The sequence below is a fragment of the Muntiacus reevesi genome, chromosome 19 (assembly GCF_963930625.1).
Source record: "Muntiacus reevesi chromosome 19, mMunRee1.1, whole genome shotgun sequence".
Classification (NCBI taxonomy): Eukaryota; Metazoa; Chordata; class Mammalia; order Artiodactyla; family Cervidae; genus Muntiacus; species Muntiacus reevesi.
In genome coordinates, this window is record NC_089267.1 from 37,416,706 (window position 1) to 37,442,590 (window position 25,885).

At 38.9% G+C, this 25,885-nt stretch overlaps 1 protein-coding gene across 3 annotated transcripts in view; it reads left to right on the forward strand.

Annotated features, from left to right (window-relative positions):
• Nucleotides 1–17,511, forward strand: part of CDK19 (cyclin dependent kinase 19) — a 268,286-nt gene extending 250,775 nt beyond the window's left edge. For all 3 annotated transcript variants that reach the window (XM_065911735.1, XM_065911733.1, XM_065911734.1), the window contains 7 exons: nucleotides 2,525–2,668; nucleotides 2,833–2,902; nucleotides 7,397–7,469; nucleotides 7,843–7,940; nucleotides 8,684–8,762; nucleotides 9,369–9,626; nucleotides 13,198–17,511. In XM_065911735.1, coding sequence (XP_065767807.1) covers nucleotides 2,525–2,668; nucleotides 2,833–2,902; nucleotides 7,397–7,469; nucleotides 7,843–7,940; nucleotides 8,684–8,762; nucleotides 9,369–9,626; nucleotides 13,198–13,329 — 854 coding nt within the window. In that variant the 3' untranslated portion in view covers nucleotides 13,330–17,511. The remainder of the gene's footprint in view (nucleotides 1–2,524; nucleotides 2,669–2,832; nucleotides 2,903–7,396; nucleotides 7,470–7,842; nucleotides 7,941–8,683; nucleotides 8,763–9,368; nucleotides 9,627–13,197) is intronic.
• Nucleotides 17,512–25,885: the final 8,374 nt, after the last annotated feature.

The following is a 25,885-nucleotide window of genomic DNA, read 5'->3' on the forward strand; positions in this document are numbered from 1 at the left end:
AGACATAAATATACAGCTACTCATTCTTAGAGTTCTGTGTGCCTGGTTCATATCAGAAATGAGTATTATTTCTATTCAGAGCATATAAAAGAGAATTTGATTTGGCATCAGTGAAAATTTATGAAATGAGGTTTAGCCCAGGAGGTGAGTGGTGATGGTTGTGGTATGTGTGTGAGATACACACACGGGGAGTGGGGCGGGGGGAGGCAGGGAGGAGAGGGGAGAGGGAGAGAGAGAAAAGTGCAAGTCATTGATAAAGGAAAGAGCTGAGAAATGGGTACAGATGATGCTGGAGCCAGATGATCATTTAAAATTAGATGCTAACATGAGGCAAGACACCCTAGAATTCAGTACTACCTGCTACATTGAGGTTCTCAACTGCTTCTCTGAGCAGTTCTTCAGGAAATCTAGATACAGGCCCCTGTCCTTTGATTAGAGGCCAAACCAGGAACCGTGTGGCCAGCGACATACAGCAGTCTCCATTGACTGCATAGTAGAGGCAGCTGCGGGAAGACTTGGGACAGTCGACAGTCAGAGGCTGCCATAGCAGGGCCAAGGGGACCGCCAGCATGACATGGCAGAGAAAACAACGACAAAGTAGTCACTGGACAGTATTATTGTTCTCCTCTTTAGTGATGGATCTTCATGATGAGGATGATTAAGTTATATTTTACAGCCTCTTAAGATGGCAGGTAATAACATAATAAAAATGGTTATTGAAAGGATATGTTCCCATTATCCAGAAGGCTAACTTGGGTGGAGGGAAACCATCCCTGAATGCAGTCAGATACATGAGACATTACTATATATTTTTTTCATTTAGTAATTTATGAAATGGCGTCCCAACAGTAATTCTACCTGATAGCTTGTCTACAGAAAGTGATTCCTATGTTTAGAAGACTTCTAAACACTGTACTTTTCTATGCTGTCCCATAGTCTGTGTGTTATTAACTTTAAAAACACTAAGTGGCATTAAGTGGGCAAGTATGAATATACATCTCACAAGAATTAATTCACATGTACATTTGGCAAAGCATTATAAATAGTACAGTCTTAGAATCTAGATTAAAACTATATTATAGTTTTTCAATGTGTAAAATCTAAGTAGAATCATCTTTAACTGGTTATTTGAAGTAGTTAAGAAAACTCTGAAAGATACCTCAATTTATCTTGGCATGGTGGAGCTGGGGCAGCATCTAAGTGAGTATGTTCAGATCACTTCTCTTTACTGGTGTCACGCAATGCTTGTATATACTTGTATTTATCAACTTCTAGGAATGGCAACCCAGTCCAGTGTTTGCCTAGAGAATCCTGTGGATAGAGGAGCCTGGTGGGCTGCTGCCCATAGGGCCGCATAGAGTTGGACACAACTGAAGCAACTTAGCATGCATGCATGCGTTGGAGAAGGAAATGGCAACCTACTCCGGTATTCCTGCCTGGAGAATCCCAGGGACGGAGGAGCCTGGTGGGCTGCCGTCTATGGGGTCGCAGAGTCGGACACGACTGAAGCGACTTAGCAGCAGCAGCAGCAGACCTTACCACTTCTTGAAAACACTGAAGGTGGTATCTTTCAGACAAAAACTGAGTTTCCCCAAATCATTTTGTGTGATCTGTCCTGTCTAGGCTGACAACTCAAAAATTCTAGTCATTATGTATTTGATTGCTGTAAAGAAACATCACCGTACCTGATCATGATATTATTTTATTCTATCACATCTTGAGTGTTATGCCTTGTACTAGATTATCAATTGAATGCTTCAGCAATTAAATTATTAATAGTGGTTAGAAAAGCTTTTACCTAAATGTAAAGAAAATTCATTGCTTGCTAAATTGAGTTCCTCAAGTTTATCTTGATCAGGAAATTTACAAGTAAATGTTTTTTGACTTTCAGTGTGTTATGTGATGGTATAGCTATGCTGTGTTCAGTCGCTCAGTCGCGTCCAACTCTTTGGGACCCCATGGACTGTAGCCCTCCAGGCTCCTCTATCCATGGGTATTCTGCAGGCAAGAATACTGAAATGGGTTGCCATGGGATCGAACCCAGGTCTCCCACACTGCAGGCAGATTCTTTACTGTCTGAGCCACCAGGGGGGCCCAATGATATAGCTCTTTCATGTCATATATATGTTTTCTTAGTGTACTTATTGTATTCACTGAAAACTTTAAAAAAATTATTCAGGGGATTCTTTTCTTTTTAAAAGCTACACTTAATATGAAGTATTATATTAAGATATATGACATATATAATTTTTATATGTTACAAAATAATCATTACAGTAAATCCAGTTACCATCTATCACCATTGTAAAGTTATTACAATACTTATCATTGACTTTATTCTCTTCGTGTACATTTCATCCCTGTAATATCCTTGGAAGTTTGTACCTCTTAAGCTCTTTTACCTATTTCATCCATCTGCCTACCTTGAAAAATATTTTTATATGTAGGTTGTGATTATACCAAGAAATTATAACCAAAGAAATATAATAAATATGTACAAAAACTTGTTTTTCTTCCTTCATAGATATATGGGCAATAGGTTGCATATTTGCTGAACTGTTGACTTCAGAACCTATTTTTCACTGTCGTCAGGAAGATATAAAAACAAGCAATCCTTTTCATCATGATCAACTAGACCGAATATTTAGTGTCATGGGATTTCCTGCAGGTAATTTTTTTTTTTTCAAAATAATATTTGAGTCATATTTCAAAAACATTCTTTTTGAAAAGGACATTTTAGTATTTATGTATATCTTTAAGCTAAAATAACTAGATTTTTTATAAGTAACATTACTTCCTGTAACAACATTCAATATTTTTTTTTTGCCTAAGATAAAGACTGGGAAGATATTAGAAAGATGCCAGAATACCCAACACTTCAGAAAGACTTTAGAAGAACAACGTAAGTAATACCATATTACATACAAGTAACGTGCAGTGGGAATATTTAAATTAATCCTTTTAAAAACCAGATAGGTTATTGTTTAAACCAGAAACTTAGATGTTAGTATATTAATTATGTTTATGATTTAAAGAAGATATTTCAAATGTTGTTAATGTATATGCCAGGCTTAGGCATATATTTATTTAAAAACTTTTAAGAATTTAAGAGTCAGTAGTTTAAAAGTCTCCTATGTTTAGGTTGGTCTCAGTTCAAGGCCTTAATGGTAGTTTTGTCTTTGTATCATGAGTTGTATCTGAAATGCTGGGCTAGGCAACCAGTAAGGTTGGCAGGAGGAAGAAAACATGGCCTAGGGTCTGAGTAAAACTAACTAGTGGGCATGTGTATGCTGAGTAGAAATGAGAGGAGTTTGTTACAAATATGTGCACCTAGAGGAAAAGGTGGAAGAGATTCTCCTAATTTCAGGACAGGAATGGCTTGTAGGAATGAAAGCAGACATGATAAAGAGAAGCAGCGAATGGCACTGATCATTTTGGGCCTCTCTTTCACACAGTCCTAGGTAGGGGTCCATGCATCTCCTAAAGAGAGTGCTGACATTGCTCAGGTGTCTGAATTGGGCTCTCTTCTCACCCTAGATATTTCCCTAGACAGTCTCTGTGATTTTGATGGCTATAGCGCACCATCAGTTATGCTGATGGCTCCCAATTTATACATTCTACTCCAATTTCCTTTCCAAGTTTCAGACCCATGTATCTAACTGCTTTTTGGAATCCCAAATTGAGTGTCCCATAAATACTTCAAAATACATGTCCCAAACTGAGCTCATCATCTGTCCTCCTAAACTTTTCCTCTCACTATATTTCTTATCTTAGGAAATGGCTCCATGATTTACCTAATTGTTCAAGCCAAAGACCTTAAAGATGTCCCTGATCCTTCTCTTCTCTCACTGTCTTCCATTTTATCCCCTAGTGTCCAAACGATTAGCAAATCTAGTAAACTCTTTGTTTCAATATCCTTCAGATCTCTGTATTTCTCTCCATCTACCCTGCCACTATTATAGGCCAGACGTCCACCCTCTCTCTCACCTGGGGTCCTGCATTGGCCTGATAAGTGGTATTTCTACTTTGAGTCTTCATTCTAACTCACTGCCTGTTCTGCAGTCATTGCCAAAGGCACACCTGACCATGTCAGTCTTCACGTTGCTTTCAGTTTTTAAGTATGGCTTACAAAAAGCTTTGGCGTCTGCATCACCAAATTTATCTCCTAAACCTCTGTCCACTTTGTACTCTATAGGCTGGACATCATAAATTTCTTTAAGATCCTCAAAACCCCTGAGCTTTCTTGGACCCCTGAATTTTTACACATGCTGCTCCCTCAGTCTGGGACGTATTACTACCACCCTCCCACCCATTTCACTGGATAACTCGTGTTTATCCTTTCTATCCTGATGAGGTCTCCCCTTGCCCTTCTAGTCAGGTGCTCCCCCTCTGCACTCCTGTGGCATGTCCTCAGCTGCTGCTCTCAGCACACATCACTCTGCCTGACAGTTGGCTTTTGAATACTTATCTGCCTTTCCCTCTAGAATATGGATCATGCCTATTTTATACACCATTATAGGCATCTCCAGGGCCTAGTATATAGTGTACGTTCATTAGTTATTTGTCAAATGGGTATTAAGTGAAAGTGGTTCAAGTAATTGAAGATAAGCTGGTAATACAAAAGAGAAAATTAATGAAGACACAACATTTTATCTTAGTATTTAAAGGCCAAAGGAAGAGTTTTACATAAAATGATAGTATTTATAATAGCCAGAAATAACAGGAGAGAAATTTAGAAAGATAATTGAAATTTAGTTAAAAAGTAACAGAAAAAGTTCAGAGATAAAAGCCCATACTTTCTTTCTTCTTTTTTTTTTTTTTTAATCACTTGGTATTATCTTTAACTAAGTACAAAGATTTTTCCAATCACATCACATAGAGATCATTTTATCCACTGCTCCCATAGAGTTACATGTATTCCCCATCCCAATCCCCCTCCCACCTCCCTCTCCACCTGATTCCTCTGGGTCCTCCCAGTGCACCAGGCCTGAGCACTCGTCTCATGCATCCCACCTGGGCTGGTGATCTGTTTCACCATAGATAATATATATGCTGTTCTTTCGAAACATCACACCCTCACCTTCTCCCACAGAGTTCAAAAGTCTGTTCTGTACTTCTGTGTCTCTTTTTCTTTTTTGCATATAGGGTTATCATTACCATCTTTCTAAATTCCATATATATGTGTTAGTATGCTGTAATGTTCTTTATCTTTCTGGCTTACTTCACTCTGTATAATGGGCTCCAGTTTCATCCATCTCATTAGAACTGATTCAAATGCATTCTTTTTAACGGCTGAGTAATATTCCATGGTGTATATGTACCACAGCTTCCTTATCCATTCATCTGCTGAAAGCCCATACTTTCTAAGCAAACAATTTTATCCACATAAAGGCTGCCTACTAATACATAACACAAAAAGGAATTTATTAAAAATTAGCTAAATATAATGCAGTGCATAAAAGTCACTAAAGTATAATAAAAAGTTCCAGATATTATTTCAAATGACATTAAAAAGTAAACAAATAACTTGTTTTCATTATATCAGATAAAAAGAACCAAAAAAATTACTCTTGATGTGAATTGTGAAGGGTAACAATAGAATTTTCTGTAATCTTTCCAAAGTGTCAGCTCTTCTTAGCTCATTAGAAGGCAAGGTGAGAACAGAATTAAAAGGAAATAAGTTGACTTTAAAAATTGAATGTTTGAATAAACATGCTGATAAAATGCTTTATAATGTATATAGAGAGTTTGAAAATTTTTTGGCTCCTAAACTGTAGTAAATCTAGAAGAGGATAATACAGAAAATGACAATTTATCTTATTTATAATACTAGGAAAAATAAGAAACCACAACGGGAATTGAGCAATAGGATTTTTCAACTTTAGGACTTTTTATATTATGATAGAAACAACCTTAGAATCTGGAGTTAACTCAAGAAATCAGTTGATTCAGCATACAGACCAAAGCACTGCTGACAGACTCAATTTCTATATAAACCTTAAAGTTTCATTTAACCATCACTAAACTTAATGGTTACCTTGCCAATAAAAATATTCCTGGTAATGGAGGAAAATAATTTTTAAGTTAATATACATGGCAAAGATTTTCTTAAAAATACCTGGTGTTAGCAAGGGTATAATAAAATGGGCTTTCTTTCTTATAGCTACTGGGGAGAATGAAAGCTCTCAGACATTAAGGTATCCACAGATCACCTGGAGACCTTGTTAAAGATGCAGACTCTGACTCAGAATCTGTATAGGGCCTGCGCACCGCATTCCTAGTGCAGGCCGTCAGGTGCCCATGCTGCTGGGGGCCAGGTTCATGCAGCAAGCTCTAGAGCACACAGGAAAGGCTTCGGCATGTACTTACCCTTTGACCTAATAATTCTAAGGCTTTATCCTGAAAAAGCATCAGAGCAGCCACACACAGCTAAGATGAGGCACCTAAAGGCTTTCATAGAGGTTAACTAACTACCCAAGATCACACAGCTGGTGAACGACTGAGTCAGGGTCTGGGAGGGGCCTCTGATTCTCACCTGCCGTGCAGTCCTGTCCCCCTCAAAGTGCACCAGATTTACCTACAAGGCTCTGCGCTTTCTAACTGTTGTGAAACAAACGTCATTAGCAACAGTAGAAAATGTTCAAGCAGTACAAATAATAAGCTTAAAGAGCGTTTGGCAAGAGAAAACGCTTATAAAACAACATTAAGTGAGAAAAGGACAACTTATATATACTATGATTCCAATTTTATAAAAACAGAAATACCTCTTTGTGTGTGTGTGTATATATATATATATATATATATGTATGCACAGAAAAAATGCCAAAGAAAAATTATCAAAAACTTGATGGCAGAGTTTTTTAAATTGCTTCACAGCTTTACTATGAGTGTTTTCAATTTTTTCTTTATACTTTTTTATATTCTCTAAATTTTCTACCGTAAACATATATTACCTGTTTCTTGACCTTTTAAATTTGAAATATTTCATATGTAGGAAAGAATATACATGATGAAAACATATAGTCTATTTAGAATAATAAAATAAATATCTATTTACTCACCCCTCAGCCTGAGCAGTTGATATCCTAATATAGAATATGTACATTGGAAGGAATTGCTGGGTCATAGGATAGTTACATTTTCAGCTCTAATGGTTAATGCATTATTTTCCAAAGTAATTCTAACAGTATAAACTCTTACATGAAGTATGTAAGAATTCTTATTTCTTTTTTACACATTTACCAACATTTGGTTTTTTGTTCCTTTTTAATCAGAAAAAAAAACAATGGCTAAAATGAATACATACCTCATAGGAAAACCAACCTTGGAACCTTCCATTAAAAGATGTCAATTGTGTCAATGTCCTCAATAGTGTGTGGATGTCATGTCTTTGCAGGTATGCCAACAGTAGCCTCATAAAGTACATGGAGAAACACAAGGTCAAGCCTGACAGCAAAGTATTCCTTTTGGTAGGTGCATCTCTCCAGAGTGGGAAGGTGATCCTTAGCACAGCTCTCACCCCACCCCACTTACCGTGGAATTGTCCCAGCTCTTCCTCCTCTTCAGGAAAAAAAGAAATTGGCGAATGCTGGGGCAAAATTAAATCTTTTTCCTTTAAGATGTCATCCTTGACTTTTAGCCTTATTTCCAGTGGTTTACCAGTAGGGGAAAAAAATTCTAAAACGGCTTTACCGCTAATCATTTCTGTCAGTTTCACATAAATGTGTGTAGTGTATTAATAAACTGGCATTTGATGTTAATTCTGTTAGACACTAACACAGTCAAAACATTCACCTGGAAGCAAACTTGCATGTGCTGTCAATTTCTTATGTGTTATTCTAGCTTCAGAAACTCCTTACGATGGATCCAACCAAGAGAATTACCTCTGAGCAAGCTCTGCAGGATCCCTATTTTCAGGAGGACCCCTTGCCGACATTAGAGTATGTTTCCTTCCTTTTCTGTGCACTTTGCTCCAGGTTGAGGGTGTGCGGTGGTGGCTAAAGGCAAGGGAAGCACTTGTCACTCGAGTCTTTTATTTCCTTGGTTAAAACCACCTCAGGGAAAAACTACTCGAGAGGTCCTGTATTTTGAAACAGGCAAAGCTGTAAAGAGGTGTGAATGAAAACAAGTTTATGGAATGATCATTAATCAGTTTTACAGACAAAAAGTAAAGCTGAGAACAGATGGGACTTTTATTATAGATCGGTCAGCCAGAACAGTTTACACCAAACCAGCTTTTAAAATTCCATGTGTCTGCTGCATTATTATACCTCTCCATTTCCCCATCCTTATTATACCCACAGATATAAATTGTGCTTGGATTTACTGATATTAGAGGTACAGCTTTTCTTGAGAAAAAAATTACTTTCATTGTTGAAGCAAATACATAGTCAGCTCTTTTTAGTGCTGATAAAGTTTGTGTGGAGAAATTTCTGTGTTACATATGTCAACTAGCCAACCGCAGTTTTAAGATTTGTTATTCAAAGTGGCAATTACACCAGTGTAAAACTTAGATGACAAATTGTTCTTTTCTTATTGCTTAAATTGTGTTGAGAGGCATACCAGCCACAGATGAAGAGTAGGAAATAAGGGGGGAAAAAGTGGAATTTTAAATGAACAAGGTCAATCATATTATAGATTTTAGGTCATGATATGTATTTTTTTTTCCTTCAATGATTTGTAGTGTGTTTGCTGGCTGCCAGATTCCATACCCCAAGCGAGAATTCCTTAATGAAGATGAACCTGAAGAGAAAGGTGACAAGGTATAAGTTGCACTTAGGGAAGGATAAATGTAGTAATTCCTATACAGTTAACTGCATTTTATTTGTGTATTTACTTTATTGTAGATGTACTCTGCAATTTGAAATACGCATTCACAGATAAATGAACTTCCTGATTTGTTTTATGGTCTATTTTATTCCCCGATTCCTGATTCTTCCTTCGTTTGTTCAGTGTCTTTGCCATCATGTTATGCAGGCTGCTCTTAAAGCATCACTCTATGCTTTGATCGTACTGACTCCTCCCCACGCAGCCCTTCCTTTTCAAATTGACTGGAAGGACTGATAGAGCTGTTTTAAGGCCTTGCTCTTTCCTCTGTGCCTGTGTCTTCAGCGGGATGTCTGTCCCTGACAGGGCGGATTGCTGTGCAGTCTAAATGAACTTCCGAGAGCGCGCCCTCTCTGGGGCTCCGTACTCACCTTTGGGGGTGCTGTATTCCCTGGCGGCTCCGTCCTCCAGGCGCGCCAGTCACTTTGGTGTCCCACATGGGTCTCTCCCCAGGCTGGCCGGCAGTCTCACATGCATATCCTACAACGACAGGCCTGATTTCGTTCCATACCAAGCTTGCCTTTTTTCCCTCCTCTCATAAGAACCAGCAGCAGCAGCAGAACCAGCACCAGCAGCCCACAGCCCCTCCACCGCAGGCGGCCGCCCCCCCGCAGGCCCCCGCACAGCAGAACAGCACGCAGACCAACGGGACCGCCGGCGGCACGGGGGCCGGGCCGGCCGGGGCAGGGCTGCAGCACAGCCAGGACTCCGGCCTCGCCCAGGTGCCTCCCAACAAGAAACCGCGGCTGGGGCCTTCAGGCACAAACTCGGGCGGGCCTGTCATGCCCTCAGATTATCAGGTACTCCCCCTGAATGCTGTACTTTTTCATGTTGACATACCGTTAGAAAACAAAATTCTCACCTAGCATACAGAAAAAGGCTCTGAAGAGCTGTACGAAATGAAAGACTTCTGGACTTGTAAAGGCAGAAAGAGGTGGGAAAGGATGTTACTTTAGCAGAGGACTGATCATGTCAGGCCAGGGCCCCTTCCTCTGGGGACTGCAGGGGTCTACCAGCTAGATTACTTCTCTAGTGCTAAGCAGAGACTCCAGACCAACTGGGGAAGAGTACATTCCTGGGAGGGGCTGAAACTGCAGTTAGGTTAGGTATTAAGTCTCAGTTTGGTTACATGGGCTTAGCACAAATGACTCCATTTTGAGCCTGTTGTCTCTTTTTTTAGCAATACATTTTATGAAATGGTAAGTATACATAACGGGCTTTCCACATAGCTCAGTGGTAAAGAATCTGCTTGCCCAGCAAGAGACACAGGTTCCATCCTTGGGTCGTGAAGATTCCCCTGGAGAAGGAAATGACAACCCACTCCAGTATTCTTGCTGGGAAAATCCCATGAACAGAGGAGTCTGGTGGGCTGCAGTCCATGGGGGTCACAAAGAGTCAGACACGACTGAGTGACTAGAAAACAACAATCCTTTTAGAAATAAGCAGTACTTAACTCTAAAGTTTGATTTTACAGTCCTAGTCTTTCTAGGGCATTATATGAAATTGAAGATTTTTGTCATTTCATGTAATTGCAAGATATTTTGTTTCTTCTTTATCTTATAACCTTGAGGAGGGAAGGTGAGGCAGCCAGCTCCTCCTCAACATTTGTCATTTTACAATGTCAGGTTTAGGTCAGAAAAAAAGCCCTAAATAAGCAGTAGAAAGGGAGAGGAATGGTGCCTTACTGTGAACAAAGTAAGCAGCATATTTCAGAAGGATCTGCCATCACTGGGAGGAAATAATCAGTATATAGCCACATGACGGAAGAGAAGGGGACAAAGACTTGTCAGAAATAACTGTTAAATCTCACAAGAAATAATTTTGAGACAAGAAAATACGTTTTGTTGAGATTCAAACAAAAACTACAATTGTATTACCAATTCAAGAAATTAAAGGAAAAAACCCTAAGGATTGGTATTTGGAGAGACAGGTAAAAATATGGGTGAAAACCATAGGGAATCTTGGGAAAAAAAAATTTTCAAGGTAGTAACAAACTTAAAATCTAAGAAGGGAAACAAAAAACTTAAAAAAAGGTTTAGAATCACAGACCCTCAGGGAACTGGTGGAGAAGGAGCACATAGGAGAGAGATAATAGAAAACAAAACCACAGGCAACGAAGACATAAACTCACTGATTAGGCACTGGAAACCAGAGAAACGTTAACAAGAAAGACATAATAAACAGCTGTTTAAACTGGCTTTACATTTTGAATATCTCAACACAACTACTTTGAAAACTTCTCTTGGAAGATTCCCTGTAAGCAGCAGAGTGTATAATAGCACTTCCACTGGTTCTAATTAAACTAATCAAGGCATCAGTTTGGTCTGCAAAGCAGCTTGCTATTTGGGTAGTAGTCACGAACATATTTGAATTTTACTATAAAGTCAGTTTCCCCCCTAACATTAGTTTATTCCTATTGTATTATATGAACAACAAACCTTTATCATATACTAGCTCATCTTGGTGTCTCTGATTATGTTATATTAGACTGATTACAGTCAATCATGGACAGATGACTTAACTACTGTATTTACTCCTTTCAAATCTAGGAGTTCTTCACGTTTTTCTTTGTCCATATTGAGCTGTCTACTTAAAAATAAACCAGGATATCTGTGACTTGGATAGCTTTCTCAGCTAATTAGTTGGAGAGATTACCATGAAGGGTGAGGGTGAGAGACCTCTTTGCAGTTCTCATATTATCAGTCCTGCTGCTGCTGCTAAGTCACATCAGTCCTGTCTGACTCTATGCGACCCCATAGACGGCAGCCCACCAGGCTCCTCCATCCCTGGGATTCTCCAGGAAAGAATACTGGAGTGGGTTGCCATTTCCTTCTCCAATGCATGCATGCATGCTAAGTCACTTCAGTCGTGTCCAACTCTTTGCGACACTATGGACAGCAGCCCACCAGGTTCCTCTGTCCATGGGATTCTTTAGGCAAGAATACTGGAGTGGGTTGCTATTTCTTTCTCCCACATTTGTTCTCTATCCAGTATGGAGAATCTGGAGAGTCTAATCTGCTAAAGTAAAAGTAGTCATAGGCAGCCTAGCAACTATAGGCCTTGTGAATGGAAAGAACATTTTTTTTTCCCATAATAAACTTACAATAAAATGTTGTTAGAATTTGTCAAGCCTTCTTGCAACAATATGACTAAGAGTTGTGTAACAAAGGAAGGAATTAAGTGGCATTCTTTTTAACCAAGACTATCTTATTGCCCTGTTTTCTTGGACCAGATGTTGCAAGTCCAGTTTGGCTGCCTCTCATGCAGAGTGGGGCCACCTTGCTGATTTGTCCTTCATTAAACCGGCCAGTGCCACCTCAAGGTCATTTACATTTTAAACTCCAAGTAATAGCTTTATTGGGCTTTCCTGGTGCTCTGACAGTAAAGAATCTGCCTGCAATGCAGGAGACCTGGGTTTGATCCCTTGGTTGGGAAAATCTCCTGGAAGAGGGCATGGCAACCCACTCCAGTATTCTTGCCTGGGAAATCCCACGGACAAAGGAACCTGGTGGGCTACAATCCACGGGGTTGCAAAGAGTCAGACACGACTGAGCGACTAACACTTTCACAGTAGCTTTATTACATGGGATCTTGTCATATTTTGCTCACAGGAAGAACCAGTCTTCTGGGCAGAGCCAAAGACACAGCTGCAGTTAGCGCTTATAGTTAACCAAGCACTATATTCTATTTTTCTAGATGCATTTTTCTTTTACATATTTTTTCATATTTGCCCTTGATACCATGAAGATGAATGTTTCATTTAAGGTAATAAAAATACACTGAATTGAAATACATTTGTCTTAGCCTTCTTGAGGGAATTTTCACATACTTTTTTTTTTCTTTAATTCTAAATGTTACCTGAAGTTGATTAAAAAAGGCACCTATTTGCTGTTACCTCGTCTTGGTTTGTCAGGTAGGTGGTGCTGCTGAGGCTATTCTAGCCTCTACCCGAGGAAACTCTTTTCTAAAAAACGATTTCTTAGTCACAGCTTTGTTATTTATAATGAGAAAATTAACAGCACATCAGTATACATTATGAACACCATCAGATCAAAATGCCAAATTGATTCTTCCTGTTTGCAAATCTCAGCTATGCAAAGAATCACTAACCAGAATTAGTCAGCATCAATTTCCCCTCTACCTCTCGTTGCCAGTGTAGCTTATCTTCCAAAGACATCCAGCCAGCTTTCGTGCATGTGAGAACAGTGGTAGCAGGCTGTGAAGTGAAATCAGCAAGATGTATTGACACACGAAATTAACTGTCAGCTACCGTGGGTCAGAACCCACAGCCTTGTGTGTCCTGTTGCGATGAACGTCTTGAGCTGCTCCCGTACCCCACAGGTCATCCCCTTTTCCTGTTTCCTCTCCTAGCACTCCAGCTCTCGCCTGAATTACCAAAGCAGCGTCCAGGGATCCTCTCAGTCCCAGAGCACACTAGGCTACTCCTCCTCGTCTCAGCAGAGCGCACAGTACCACCCGTCTCACCAGGCCCACCGCTACTGACCGGCCGCAGCCCAGAGCACAGACTCCAGCAATATGACATCTGCATTGAAGAGAACCAAAAATGCAAGCTCTGATGCTGCCATCCACCTAGGAGGAAAACTATTTACAGAGCATTTTGCAAGACTGACTGATGTCTCTTCTTTGGTGACTTAAAGAAGATTTCTGTGAAGCTTCCCCAACAGCCTTTCCCTGCATGTGCTCCATTGTGACTTCTCTGATAAAGCGTCTGATCTAAAACCCAGCACTTACCTTCTGTAACCTTCAGCATCTTTGGGAAGGACTTCCTGGTGCACCTTTCTCATGCTGTAGCAATCGCTATGATTTACCTTTTCAAAGCTCTTTTATTAGGATTTTAATGTTTTAGAAACAAGAATCCAGTGGTGTATAGTTTTATACTTCATGAACTGATCTAGCAACACAGGTAAATATGCACCTTTTAAAGCACTACGTGGTTTTCACAAAATATAACTCTTTTGTTCATGGAAGTCTTAAATGGGAACTGTTACTGTCCCAAAGTACCTTACTATTACATTTTTATTTATCTAGTTTCAGGGAAGGTCTAATAAAAAGACAAGTGGTGGGACAGTGGGAACCTGCAACCAAAAACAGCCTAGATCTTTGCAGTTACTATGCTTTATGCTATGAAGAACTAAAACATGTGGTAATTTTTATATAATCATTCATATGGAACTTAGTTCCCAGAATCATCTTATTCTGAATAGTATTCAGTAATTAAGAATGATAATTTTAAACTTCATGTAGCTTAAGTCTACTTTAAAAAGGGTTTCAAGAGCTTTGATGAAATACAGTCCTCTGGTGACCCACACCAGAAAACTGAAGAGAGTATTAACTGCACTAGGATTTCTTTAAGAGTAATGTTGATCAAAGGATGTATTGCTTCCCTTTGAAGGAAAAGCTTTTCTTGTGTATTGTATATACAGTTGGCTTCTCTAAAGAACTGTTGGTTTCTTCACATCTGGGTCAGCTTGAGTAACTTTCTTACATAATCAAGGGTACTCAAATAGAAGCCTGCAAATTAATCTGCTTTTAAAACAAAAAGCAGTGTTCTCCATTCGTATTTGTGTTAGACATAGAGTGACTATTTTTAAAGCATGTTAAAAGTTTAGGTTTTGTTCATGTTTCAAGTATGTATGATGTATGCATAATTTTGCTGTTATTACTGAAACTTAATTCTATCAAGAATCTTTTCATTGCACTGAATGCTTTCTTTTGCCCCTAGGAGAAAACTTAATAATTGTGCCTAAACTATGGGCAGATAGTGTACAACTATATTATCTAAGTACATATTTGCATTTCTCTGATCTATGAATGAGAGGCTGAGTTTGCCCTTAGCCAGTGAGTTCTTTCTTAGCCAGCATAAAGGAAGCTCCCCAGAGTCCCACAGAAATGTAAAGACTTAAGAGCTTCCATCGTAATGTAAGGGGCAAGAAATTTGTGTTCTTCTAAATGCTACTAGCAGCACCAGCCTTGTTTTAATGTTTTCTTGAGCTAGAAGAAATAGCGGATCGTTGTTATATGCAAGTTATATGCATTTTTCACTCTTCCTTGTGAACTTATCTACCTGGTTATCTCCTCTGGGTCCATACACAAGTGAAATAAGATTTTAGACAGAAGCCAGTATACATTTTGCACTATTGATGTGATACTGTAGCCAGCAAGGACCTTCCTGATCTCAGCATAATAATGCTTATTAATAACAAAGACTGTTTAGGGACACTGATGAATACTGAAGATGAAACAATTGACATGCCCCTTTGGAAGGAATTTCTGATTGTCTCCATGGTAATTTACTGCTTCCATTGTTAAAAATGAGAAATTAGTAGCCCTCTGCATAATGTAGCTACCTGTGTGAAGTTCTGTCTTGGGCCCTGAAGCCTCAGTGTCATCGATCCTCACTGTGTCCTCCCCCTGTGTCCAGCATCATGCTGGGGGAGATAGGAAGGGCAAGACATACTTCCTGTCCTTGAAGAGCTCATGACTGAGTCCATGACAGGAAGCTTTCCTGGGATGACAGGCTTGTAAATGAAATCATCTTAGAACATGAAGATCTCTTCGTCTACTTCTAAACCCTCTTGAAGAGAGTTATTATCCCAAATTTTGCCCTATATAAACAAGTATCATGGAGAGGTTTCTATGTTTATCTACCTTCAAGAAAGCCAACAATTAAGTATCACCACAGGCATTAATATATATTTGAAATGTTTACAGCAGCCTTTCAACAACAATTGGGTGGCCCTTGTAGGCAGAACATAGTCAACTAAGAGTCTGTAGGAAGTTACAGTGAAAAGAGAAGCTCTGTTCCTGCCCTTGAGAGGGGTGTACATTTAGTAAAAGACAAACCCAAATATGTGCATGAATCATATATCATGCCCTTTAATACACTTTGATATAAATTCTTGTGATGTGTGCTTATATGATCACAGGACTACCCTGCTTTCTTTGCATGTAGTGAATTTCAGCGGCAGAACTAATACAGAAACTGGTGGGGATTTTACAGTTGTTCCCAGTGTTCTTCACACGGACTCTAGCCAGATATGCCCATTACACTCGTGACTGTTCTGGTCACTGCACTGGTACTGGCCCTTTGCTCCTGAGGTTTTGCCTCAGAGTTGGTGATGCCCACTGGTGTCCATTACCCTTTGAAGTAATTTTGGTTCACAATTTCCTTTTCCTTGTAAAGGAGAACAAAGCCTTTAACATACTCATGGGCCCTTGAAGGAAACCTGTGAAGATTTTTGAGGTTAAAATTTACTTTTGTGTTCCCCAAATAACCACATTCCTCTTTAAAAATTTATCACAGTCGGTGTCCCCTGAGAATCCAGGGTGGACATCCAAACCAGGGGAAGTTACTGAAAGGAAGGGAGGAATCAAAGCAAAGGCTTTCTGCATTTCATATTACAAATCAGTTTTTGAGTTAGCTTTTGGTAAGGTGTGTATTTAAGTATTCTAGAGTTTCAGGACAGCTGAGCTCACAGGTAAGGCAGCCTGGCGGCAGGACTGACACTATGAGGCTGAAACAATCCTTATGATGAAGTAGATCATGCAGGAACATACAAAAACCAAGGACATGTATATTTTTATATCTGTGTGGTTTTAAAACTTTAGTACTTAGAATTTTGGCCTTCTGCACTACTCTTTTGCTCTTGTAAACACAATTTACATTTAAGAATGGAAAGGGATGACATTTACTTACGTGTTCACTGCCTCATTCCTGGTGAAGCAACTGCTAGTTGTATGCCTCTATAATGATGCTGTTTTCTCTGCTGAAGATAAGAGAAAAATAGTTGGACAATAAGCCTTGCAGCTTAATCTGCTTGGAATACTTGTGACAAACTGTACAATGAAGGAATATTCTATGAAAATTACAAATCCTAACCTCTGTAATGTTATCTTTCTGGGGAATGGAGAAAGGCAGTGAAATGGCAGACTAAAGGAAGCTTGAAGGATTCAAGTATAAATAATATTTTATATAAAACATAGCTGTTTAGGTTTCCTTAATCTTCAAGAATAGTCACAAATATCATAAGGCAAAGTTCATTGTTTTAGGGTTTTTTAAAAATGTGTTGTACCTAAGGCCATACTTACTCTTCTATGCTATCACTGCGAAGGAGTGATATGTATGTATTATATGAAAAAAAATCCTTAATGCACTGTTATCTCCTAAATATTTAGTAAATTAATACTATTTAATTTTTTTAAAAATCTGTCTGTGTAGACACTAAAAGTATTACACAAAATCTGGACTGAAGATGTCCTTTTTAACAACAATTTAAAGTACTTTTTATATATGTTATGTAGTATATCCTTTCTAAACTGCCTAGTTTGTATTTCCCATAATTCCTCTATGTGAAGTGCACCTGTTCTTGTCTCTCTTTTCAGCCATTTTTCTGCACGCATCCCTGTCTGTACGACTTTAGACATGACTGTGTATGCTTTGCACACACACGGTGAGGTGTGCACTAAGAACTGGCCGCCCCCCAGCGAGGTCCGCTGCCCCCCCGAGGGGCCTGCTCCCCGGGGTGCAGGACAAGCTTGCCGCTTTGGAGCCAAGTATTTCTCGCTTTTGAGTTTTCCTGACATCCTTCCTGAAATGACTGTTAGAAATGAATTACATTGCATTTATTTTATATTCTTGGTTGTAATAAAATTTAATTGACTTTGTGTCAGTGTGGATTTTTTAAGTGTAGGAAAAACTCTTGTTACAACAAGTTTTAGTGTTAAAATCTGATGTGTGTGCCTGGAACCTTTTCAGATTACACTTGTCCTGCAGAGATGCAGAGTCTCCCTGTGAGCTGCAACATGTTATCTTATTTAGGATGCTTATGACGTCACAAAACCAAAGAGGCAAGGCTTGCAAAAAACACCTCAGAAGCAAAATGACAGTTTTTTAAACATCTCTAGGGGAGATAATCTTTTTTTAAGAAAATGAAATTTAGAAAGATGTTTTAGAAAAAGCAAATAGGCAGCATTTTGTGGGAAGAGTGGCCCTGGGAGTTTCTTTTATGAGGACATTAACTTGTGCCTGGCTGCGCCCTCCTACAATTTACTTGATGAATTGTCTATGGTTATTCCAATGGTTAAAGGCATCGTGGAGTGAACTGAAGAATGTTTAAGTGACATAAGCATTCAACGTAAAACTTGAACTCTGGGACTTCCCTGGTGGTCCAATGGATAGATCCCACACGTCACAACTAAGCCTGTGAACCACAACAAAGATCCACTGCAGTCGAAATAATAAATTTTTTAAAAAACTTCAACTCTATTTAAAATAGATATTGCTTCACCATTTGACACAGCCTCTATATTTAACACTGTGGCACTCACGGGGTAGAGCTTCTCTTGGGGAACTGTTCTCTGCCCACAGCTGCCTTTCTAACCAGCCACCTGGGTAAGAGAAAGTGGATGACTGCACAAACCCCTTATCACTCCTGGGAAAACAGCCGGAAAGTATCGGGCTATCTCCCTAGCCAACTGTAAGTTCTTTGTGGACAAGGTCTGGGTTTTATTCTTTCACTCCCAGCACCTGGCATGATACCCAACACAGCAGATAACATGGTGAGTCATTAGCATCAGTTTTGTACGTTGACATACGATTCCTTGATATGCCATATTTGTGTATGGACAGGGAGATGAACCTATATATTTTTGTTCTGTGAATAAGGAAAAGGCATTTCTTTTTTATTTATTTGTTATTGAGGTGTAGTTGAAATACAATATTATATAAGTTTCAGGTGTGCCACACACAGCGAATCAGAATTTTAAAGGTTATACTCCATTTATAGTTATTATAGTGACTATTAATTTCCTGTGTTATACAGTATATCCTTGTAGCTTGTTTATTTTATACACAGCAGTTTGTACCTCTTAATCCCCTACTCCTATCATGCCCAACTCCCCGTCCATCTCCTTTCCCCACTGTTAACCACTAGTTCTCTGTATCTGTGAGTCAGTTTCTTTTTTTTTTAATATTCACTAGTGTGTTGTATTTTTTAGAGTCCACATATAAGTGATATCATACAGTTTCTCTATCTCATTAAGCATTGTCGTTCAGTTGCTAAATCATGTCCTGTTTGCCACCCCATGAACTGCAGCATGACAGACTTGCCTTCACTATCTCCCAGAGTTTGCTCAAAATTATGTCCATTGAATTGGTGATGCCATCCAACCGTCTCATCCTCTGTTGTCCCCTTCTCCTTTTGCCTTCAGTCATTAAGCATAACGTCCTCCAAGTCTATCCATGTTGCAGATGGCATAATTTCATTCTTTTTTATGGTTCAGTACTAACTCATTATATATATAATACATAATGGGATATATATATTTTATATATATATATATCTCATACCATCTTTATTCCTCTGTTGATGGACACTTACGTTGCTTCCATATCTCAGCAATTTTAAGTAATGATGCTCTGAACATTGGGGTGCATGTATCTTTTTGAATTAGCATTTTCATTTTATCTGGATAGATACCCAGGAGTGGAACTGCTGGATCATATAGTAGTTCTATTTGTTAGTTTTTTAAGGAAACTCCATACTTTTTTCACAGTGGCTGCACCAATTTCCATTCCCACCTACAGTGTACAGGGTTCCCTTGGGGCATTATTTTCTTAAAATAGGTTCATATCTTATATTTTTGGCTCCAAAGTCATAATATCACTCTAGAGGAACAAATAGTTCAAACAGCATTTGAGTAAAAGATTAAGCCAAGTCAGCCGTCTTCTTTAGAAGCCATCTTTCTTCCTTTGGTTCTTCAAGAGGAGGGCATCTATCTTAAAACCTCACATAGCATTTACCTAGCAGGTAGTAGAAAGCCAGCTTGGACTAGCAACACACAAACAAAATAGGAACATTTGTTCATTTGATCTAAATGAGAGAAAAGAACATAGGGGAAAGAATTGAAAATATTGGCCTAAAACATTAATATGTATTTAGCACATTCCTTCTGACTTTTCATACTTTCTGCTCTTCAGACTTAACAGAATTTTTTTCACACAAAGAAGCTATTAAGGACTGGATGTTTGTGTCCTCCCCTGATTCTTACGTTGAAGACCTTATCCCCAGTGTGGCAGTATTGGAGATGGTGTGTTTGTGGACGTAACCAAGGTTAAATGAGGTCATACGGGTGGGCCCTGATCCAATAACATCCGTGTCCCAGTAAGAAGAGGCACTAGAGCGCACGTGCAGGCTCTCCCTTCTGTCTCCCCGCTCCCTGCTCCCTCCTCTTTATCCTCTCTCTTTTTCTTCCCTCTTTTCTCTCTCTCTCCCACAACCCCTCTTCCCACCATGTGAGGACACAGCAAGAAGGCGATCATCTGCAAGCCAGGAAGGCCGTGTTTACAGAAAACTTGACTCTGCCAGACTGATCTTGGATTTCACAGCCTCCAGAACTCTGAGAAAATAAATTTCTGTGATTTAAGCCACCCAGTCTATGGTATTTTGTTACAGAAACCTGATACATACTTTGGACTAATACATACTTTGGACCAAGAAGTGGGCTGTGGCAGTAACAAACACCTAAAAATATAGAAGGGGCTTCCGAACTGGGTAGTGGGTAGAGCTGGAAGATGTGTGTGCTAGAAACATAAAAGGTTAAGGGCAATTCTAGTGAGGGCTCAGAAGGAAAAGAGAACTGAGGGAAAGCTTCCATCTTAGAATAAAGTGTGTAAGTAATCATGAACAGAATTCTGGTAGGAATATGAACATTAAAGACCATTCTGGTGAGTTCTCAGACGGAAATGAGAAACAGGAGAACGGAAATTGGAAACTGAAGCAGCAGCAATCCTTGTTACAGAGTGGTAAAGAACTTGGCTAAACTGTGCTCCAGTGTTTTATGAAAAGTAGAATTTTTGAGCTATGAAATTGCTCTTAAAGGATCTCTCTTGTGGTGGTGGGGAAGATGGACTGGGTAGGTCCAACACACAGAGAGTATGGTAGAAGGAATACTGAGGAGGAAGAAGACACACTTTAAGCATTTTAGACTTTTGCCTTCCTCGGGTCTTGTCCTCTGCATTCACTCTCTTCTATGCATTGGTTGGTCCTGGGAGTCCCTCTTTGAAAGATCTGATTCTTCAAGAAAATGCAAACATGTAACAAGCTTTTCTTTTGGTTGTAAGATTAACCTAAATTAATTGAAACCTACAGACCTTAAATTATAAACAAGATGTTCAAGATTTGACTGAATTCAGCTGCAGGTGCCATATTTTAGTTGTAAATGTATGATTAAATATCTATTGGCATAACTCATAAGCAGTATGAAGACATCTTAACTATACAGTTCAAAGGACTTTGAAAACTTGCCAGGTGCGTGTGTGTATGTGCAGTTGTGTCCAACTCTTTGCAACCCCATGGACTGTATCCTGCCAGGCTCCTCTGTTCATGGAATTTTCCCAGTAGGAATATAGGGTGGGTTGCCATTTCCTACTCCAGGGGCTCTTCCCAACCCAGGGATCAAACCTGTGTCTCCTGCACTGGCAGGCGGATTCTCAGCACTGAGCCACCTGGGAAGCCCATATATCCTTATTAACAAAGCCCAAATCAAGAAGCAGGACAAATTCATCACTCCAGAAAATTCCCTCATTCTCCTTTCTAGTTAATACCCCCACACTCACAAAGGCAACCATTGTTCTGTTTTCTATCATCAAATATTAGTTTTGTCTTTTTAGAATTCCATTTAAGTAGAATCATGCAGTTTGTACTTTTTTGTGTCTGGATTCTTTGGCACAATATAATGTTTTAAGAGTCATCCATATTGGGTATATCAGTTTGTTTCTTTTTATTTCTGAATAATATTCCATTGTATACCACTATTTAGTCATTTGTCTGTTGATGGACATTTGGGGTTCTTTCTGTTTGGGGCTACTATGAATCATGCTACTATAAACATTTTTGTATAAGTTTTGTTGAGGACATATATTTTCATTTCTTTTGTAGAAAGAATAGTTAGAAATGGAATTGTTACATCATAAGATATATTTTCTCTTTAAAAGAAATTGCCTAAGAGTTTTTTAATTATATATCATTTTCTACTCTGAGTAGTTCATGAGAGTCCAGTTGCTTTGAAATTCAGTAACATTTAATATTGTCAATCTTCTTGTAAGTTGTACCAATGCTTTCTTATGTCAGTCTCCCAAATCAATAGAAATAAGAACAAAAATTAACAACTGGGACCTAATCAAACTTACAAGCTTTTACACAGCAAGGCAAACCATAAACAAAAGGAAAAGACAACCTACAGTATGGAGAAAATATCTGCAAATGATGAGACCAACAAGGGATTAACTTCCAGAATATACAAACAGCTTACACAACTCAACAATAAAAAACAAACAACCCTATTAAAAAATGGGTAGGAGACCTAAATAGACATTTCTCCAAAGAAGGCATACAAATGGTCAATAGGTGCATGAAAACATGCTCAACATCACTAATTATTAGAGAAATGCAAAGCAAAACTACAGCAAGGTGTCACTTCACACCAGGCAGAATGGCCATCATCAAAGTCTGCAAATAATGAATGTTCGAGTGGACGTGGAGGGAAGGAAGCCCTCTGACGCTACTGCGAGGAACGTAAATTGGTACAGCCACTACAGACAAAGGTATGGAGGTTCCTTAAAAAACTAAAAATAGAGCTACCATGTGACCTAGCAATCCCACTCCTGGGAATATATCTGGAGAAAACCACACCTCAGAAAGATACATGCACCCCAATGTTCACTTTGGTCCTATTTACAATAGCCAAGACGTGAAGGCAACTTAAATGTCCATCAACCGAGAAATGGATAAAGAAGATGTTGTGTGTGTGTGTGTGTGTGTGTCTGTGTGTGTGTATGTGTGTATGTGTATGAATATTAAGCCATAAAAAATAACAAAATAGTGCCATTTTCGGCGACACGGATAGACCTAGAGATTGTCATAATGAATGAAGTCAGAGAAAGACAGATATCATATGATATTGCTTATACATTGAAATCTTTAAAAAAGGGTAAAAATGAACTTATCTACCAAATAGAAATAGACTTCCAGAAAACAAAAGCAACCTTAAGTTTCTAAGGGGCAAGAAGGGGAGGAATAAATTGGGAGGTTGGGATTGACATATACACAGGACTATATGTATATACAAAATAGATAACTAATAAGGACAGAATATATAGCACTGGGAACTCTACTCTGCAATGACTTATGGGAAAAGAATCTAAAAAAAGAGTGGATGTATGTATATGTATAACCGATTCACTTTGCTGTACACCTGGAACTAATACAACACTGTAAATCAACTATATTCTAATAAAAATTCAAAAAACAAAAACCATGCTCTTCTCAAGGTATGATTAACATGATTTGTTTTACTCATGATATGCTTACATGAATCTTAACTAGTTAAAAAAACGGCTGAAGATCTAAATAGACATTTTTCCAAAGAAGACATACAGATGGCCAACAGGCATATGAAAAGATGCTCAACATCACTAATTATTAGAGAAATGCAAATAAGAGCTACCAGGAGGTACCACCTCACACCAGTCAGAATGGCCATCACTAAAAAGTTGACAAATAACAAAAGCTGGAGAGGATGTGGAAAAAAGGAAACTCTCTTACACTGTTGGCAGGAATGTTAGTTGGTGTAGCTACTAACAGTATGGCAGTTCCTCAGAAAACTAAAAATAGAATTACCATATGATCCAGCAATCCCATTCCTGGGAATATATACAGACAAAACCATAATTCAAAAAGATACATGCACCCTCCACCCGCTATGTTCATAACAGCACTATTCACAATAGCCAAGATATGGAAAACAATCTAAATGTCAGTCGACAGATGAATGGATAAAGAAGATGTGGTACAAATATACAAAGGAATACTACTCCACCATAAAAAAGAAATGCCATTTGCAGCAACATGGATACAACTAGAGATTATATGCAACTAGAGATTCATACCAAATGAAGTTAAGTCAGAGAAGGACAAATACCATATGATATCACTTATATTTGGAATCTAAAATATGACAGAAACCATAATGGAAAAGAATATATAAAAATGAATGTATTAATATATCTGTAACTGTATCACTTTGTTGTACAGCAGTAATTAACACATTGTAAATAAACTATACTTCAATAAAAATATATTAAAAATATCAATCTTTTAAAAAATTTTAGCAATTCTAATACAAATATACTGGTATCTCAATATGGCTCTAATTTGCATTTCCAAGCTGACCAACGATGTTGAACATTTTTTCGGGTGCTTATTAGTACATGAAAGATCATTAGTATCATCTTCTTTCTGTGTAGTATCTAAGACTTCTTTCTAATTTTATGGTGTTTTATGCATTCTTTACATATTCTCAATATAAGTCCTTTGTCATATATATGCATCACAAATATTTTTTAATTTTGATGAGGTCCAATTTTTCCATTTTGAGTATGTGTATATATACTAAATATATACTAGGATATATATATCCTAAGAAACCCTTGACTACCCCAAGGTGTGATAATAGTCACCTTTATTTTCTTCTAATAGATTTTAGTTTTAGCTTTTTTCGATGATCCACCTCAAAATAATTTTTGTATAAGATGTGAGGTGGAGGTCAAGGATCTTTTTTTCTTCTACAAATGTCTAGGAGTAGGGAGAAGCAATAGGAAGTAAATTAATACAGTTCATCATGGTACCAGTGTGCTGGGCATCAGTGAGGATGATAGGTACAGGAGCAGTGGAGATTTGTAGTCACCCCAAGGGGTAGCTTCAAAAGCGTTTGAAGGGGGCTCCCCTGAGGGCCTAGTGTTTTAGAATCCACCTTGCAAGGCACAGGACATTGGTTTGATCCCTGGTCCAGGAAGATTCCACATGCCTCAGGGCAACAAAGCTCGTGGACCACAACTACAGAGCCAGCACTCTAGAGCCCTTGAAGAGCAACTACTGAGCCCATGTGCTGCAACTACTAAAACCTGTGTGCCTGGAGTCCGTGCTCCCCAACAAAAGACGCCACTGCAATGAGAAGCCCACACACTGCAACTAGGGAGTAGCCTCCGCTTGCTGCAACTAGAGAAGAGCCCGTGTGCACCAACAGACTCACCACAGCCATAACTAAATCAATCTTAAAAGAAAAGGAACCTAATCCCCAACCTCAACATTGTTTAAGAGAGGATACCTTTCTAATGTCCAAGAGAAGCAAAGGGCTTCCCAAGTAGCCCAGCGGTAAAGAATCCACCTGCCAATGCAGGAGACTCAGGAGAGGCAGGTCCCATCTCTAGGTCGGGAAGATCTCCTGGAAGAGAAATGGCAACCCACTCCTGTATTCTTGCCTGCGAAATCCCATGAACGGGCAGTCTGTTGGGCTACAGTCCACAGGGTCACAAAGAAATGAACATGACAGCACAAAAAACCTTCCTAATGTCCAGGAACAGAAAAGGCTTGATTAACAAGGGTCCCCCTGGGACTTCTTTGGTGGTCCAGTGGCTAAGACTCCATGCTCCCAATGCAGGGGGTCCAGGTTTGATCCCAGTTCAGGGAACCAGATCCTACATGTTGCAACTAAAGACCTTACATGCTGCAACTAAAGATCGAAGATCATGCGTGCTGCAACTAAGACCCAGTGTGGCCAAATAAGTAAAAAGACAACTGATATTCTAAAAACAAAACAAAATAAGGGTCCCCATGAGTTGATTCCATGATGTTTCCCATTATATTCTCATCACATTGCAGAAAAGAACATAGACATTGAGCTGGTTAAATTTCACAAGACTAATGCCACTTTGATCCTTAATAACTGAGTTCTAACATTTACCTCCACATCAGCCATATCAACAAGGTGCAACAGGAGGAGCACGGATTTTGGAGACAGACTTAGGCTTGAAATCCAGCCCTTCTGCCTTTGCTGTAGTTCATGGGGTCACAAAGAGTTGGACATGACTTAGTGACTGAACAACAGCAACTGTCTTTGAACTGTGCAGCCTTGGATAAGTTACTGAAGCTTATTTTATTATCTTGTTTTATTATCTATAAAATGCCAAAAATAGCATCTA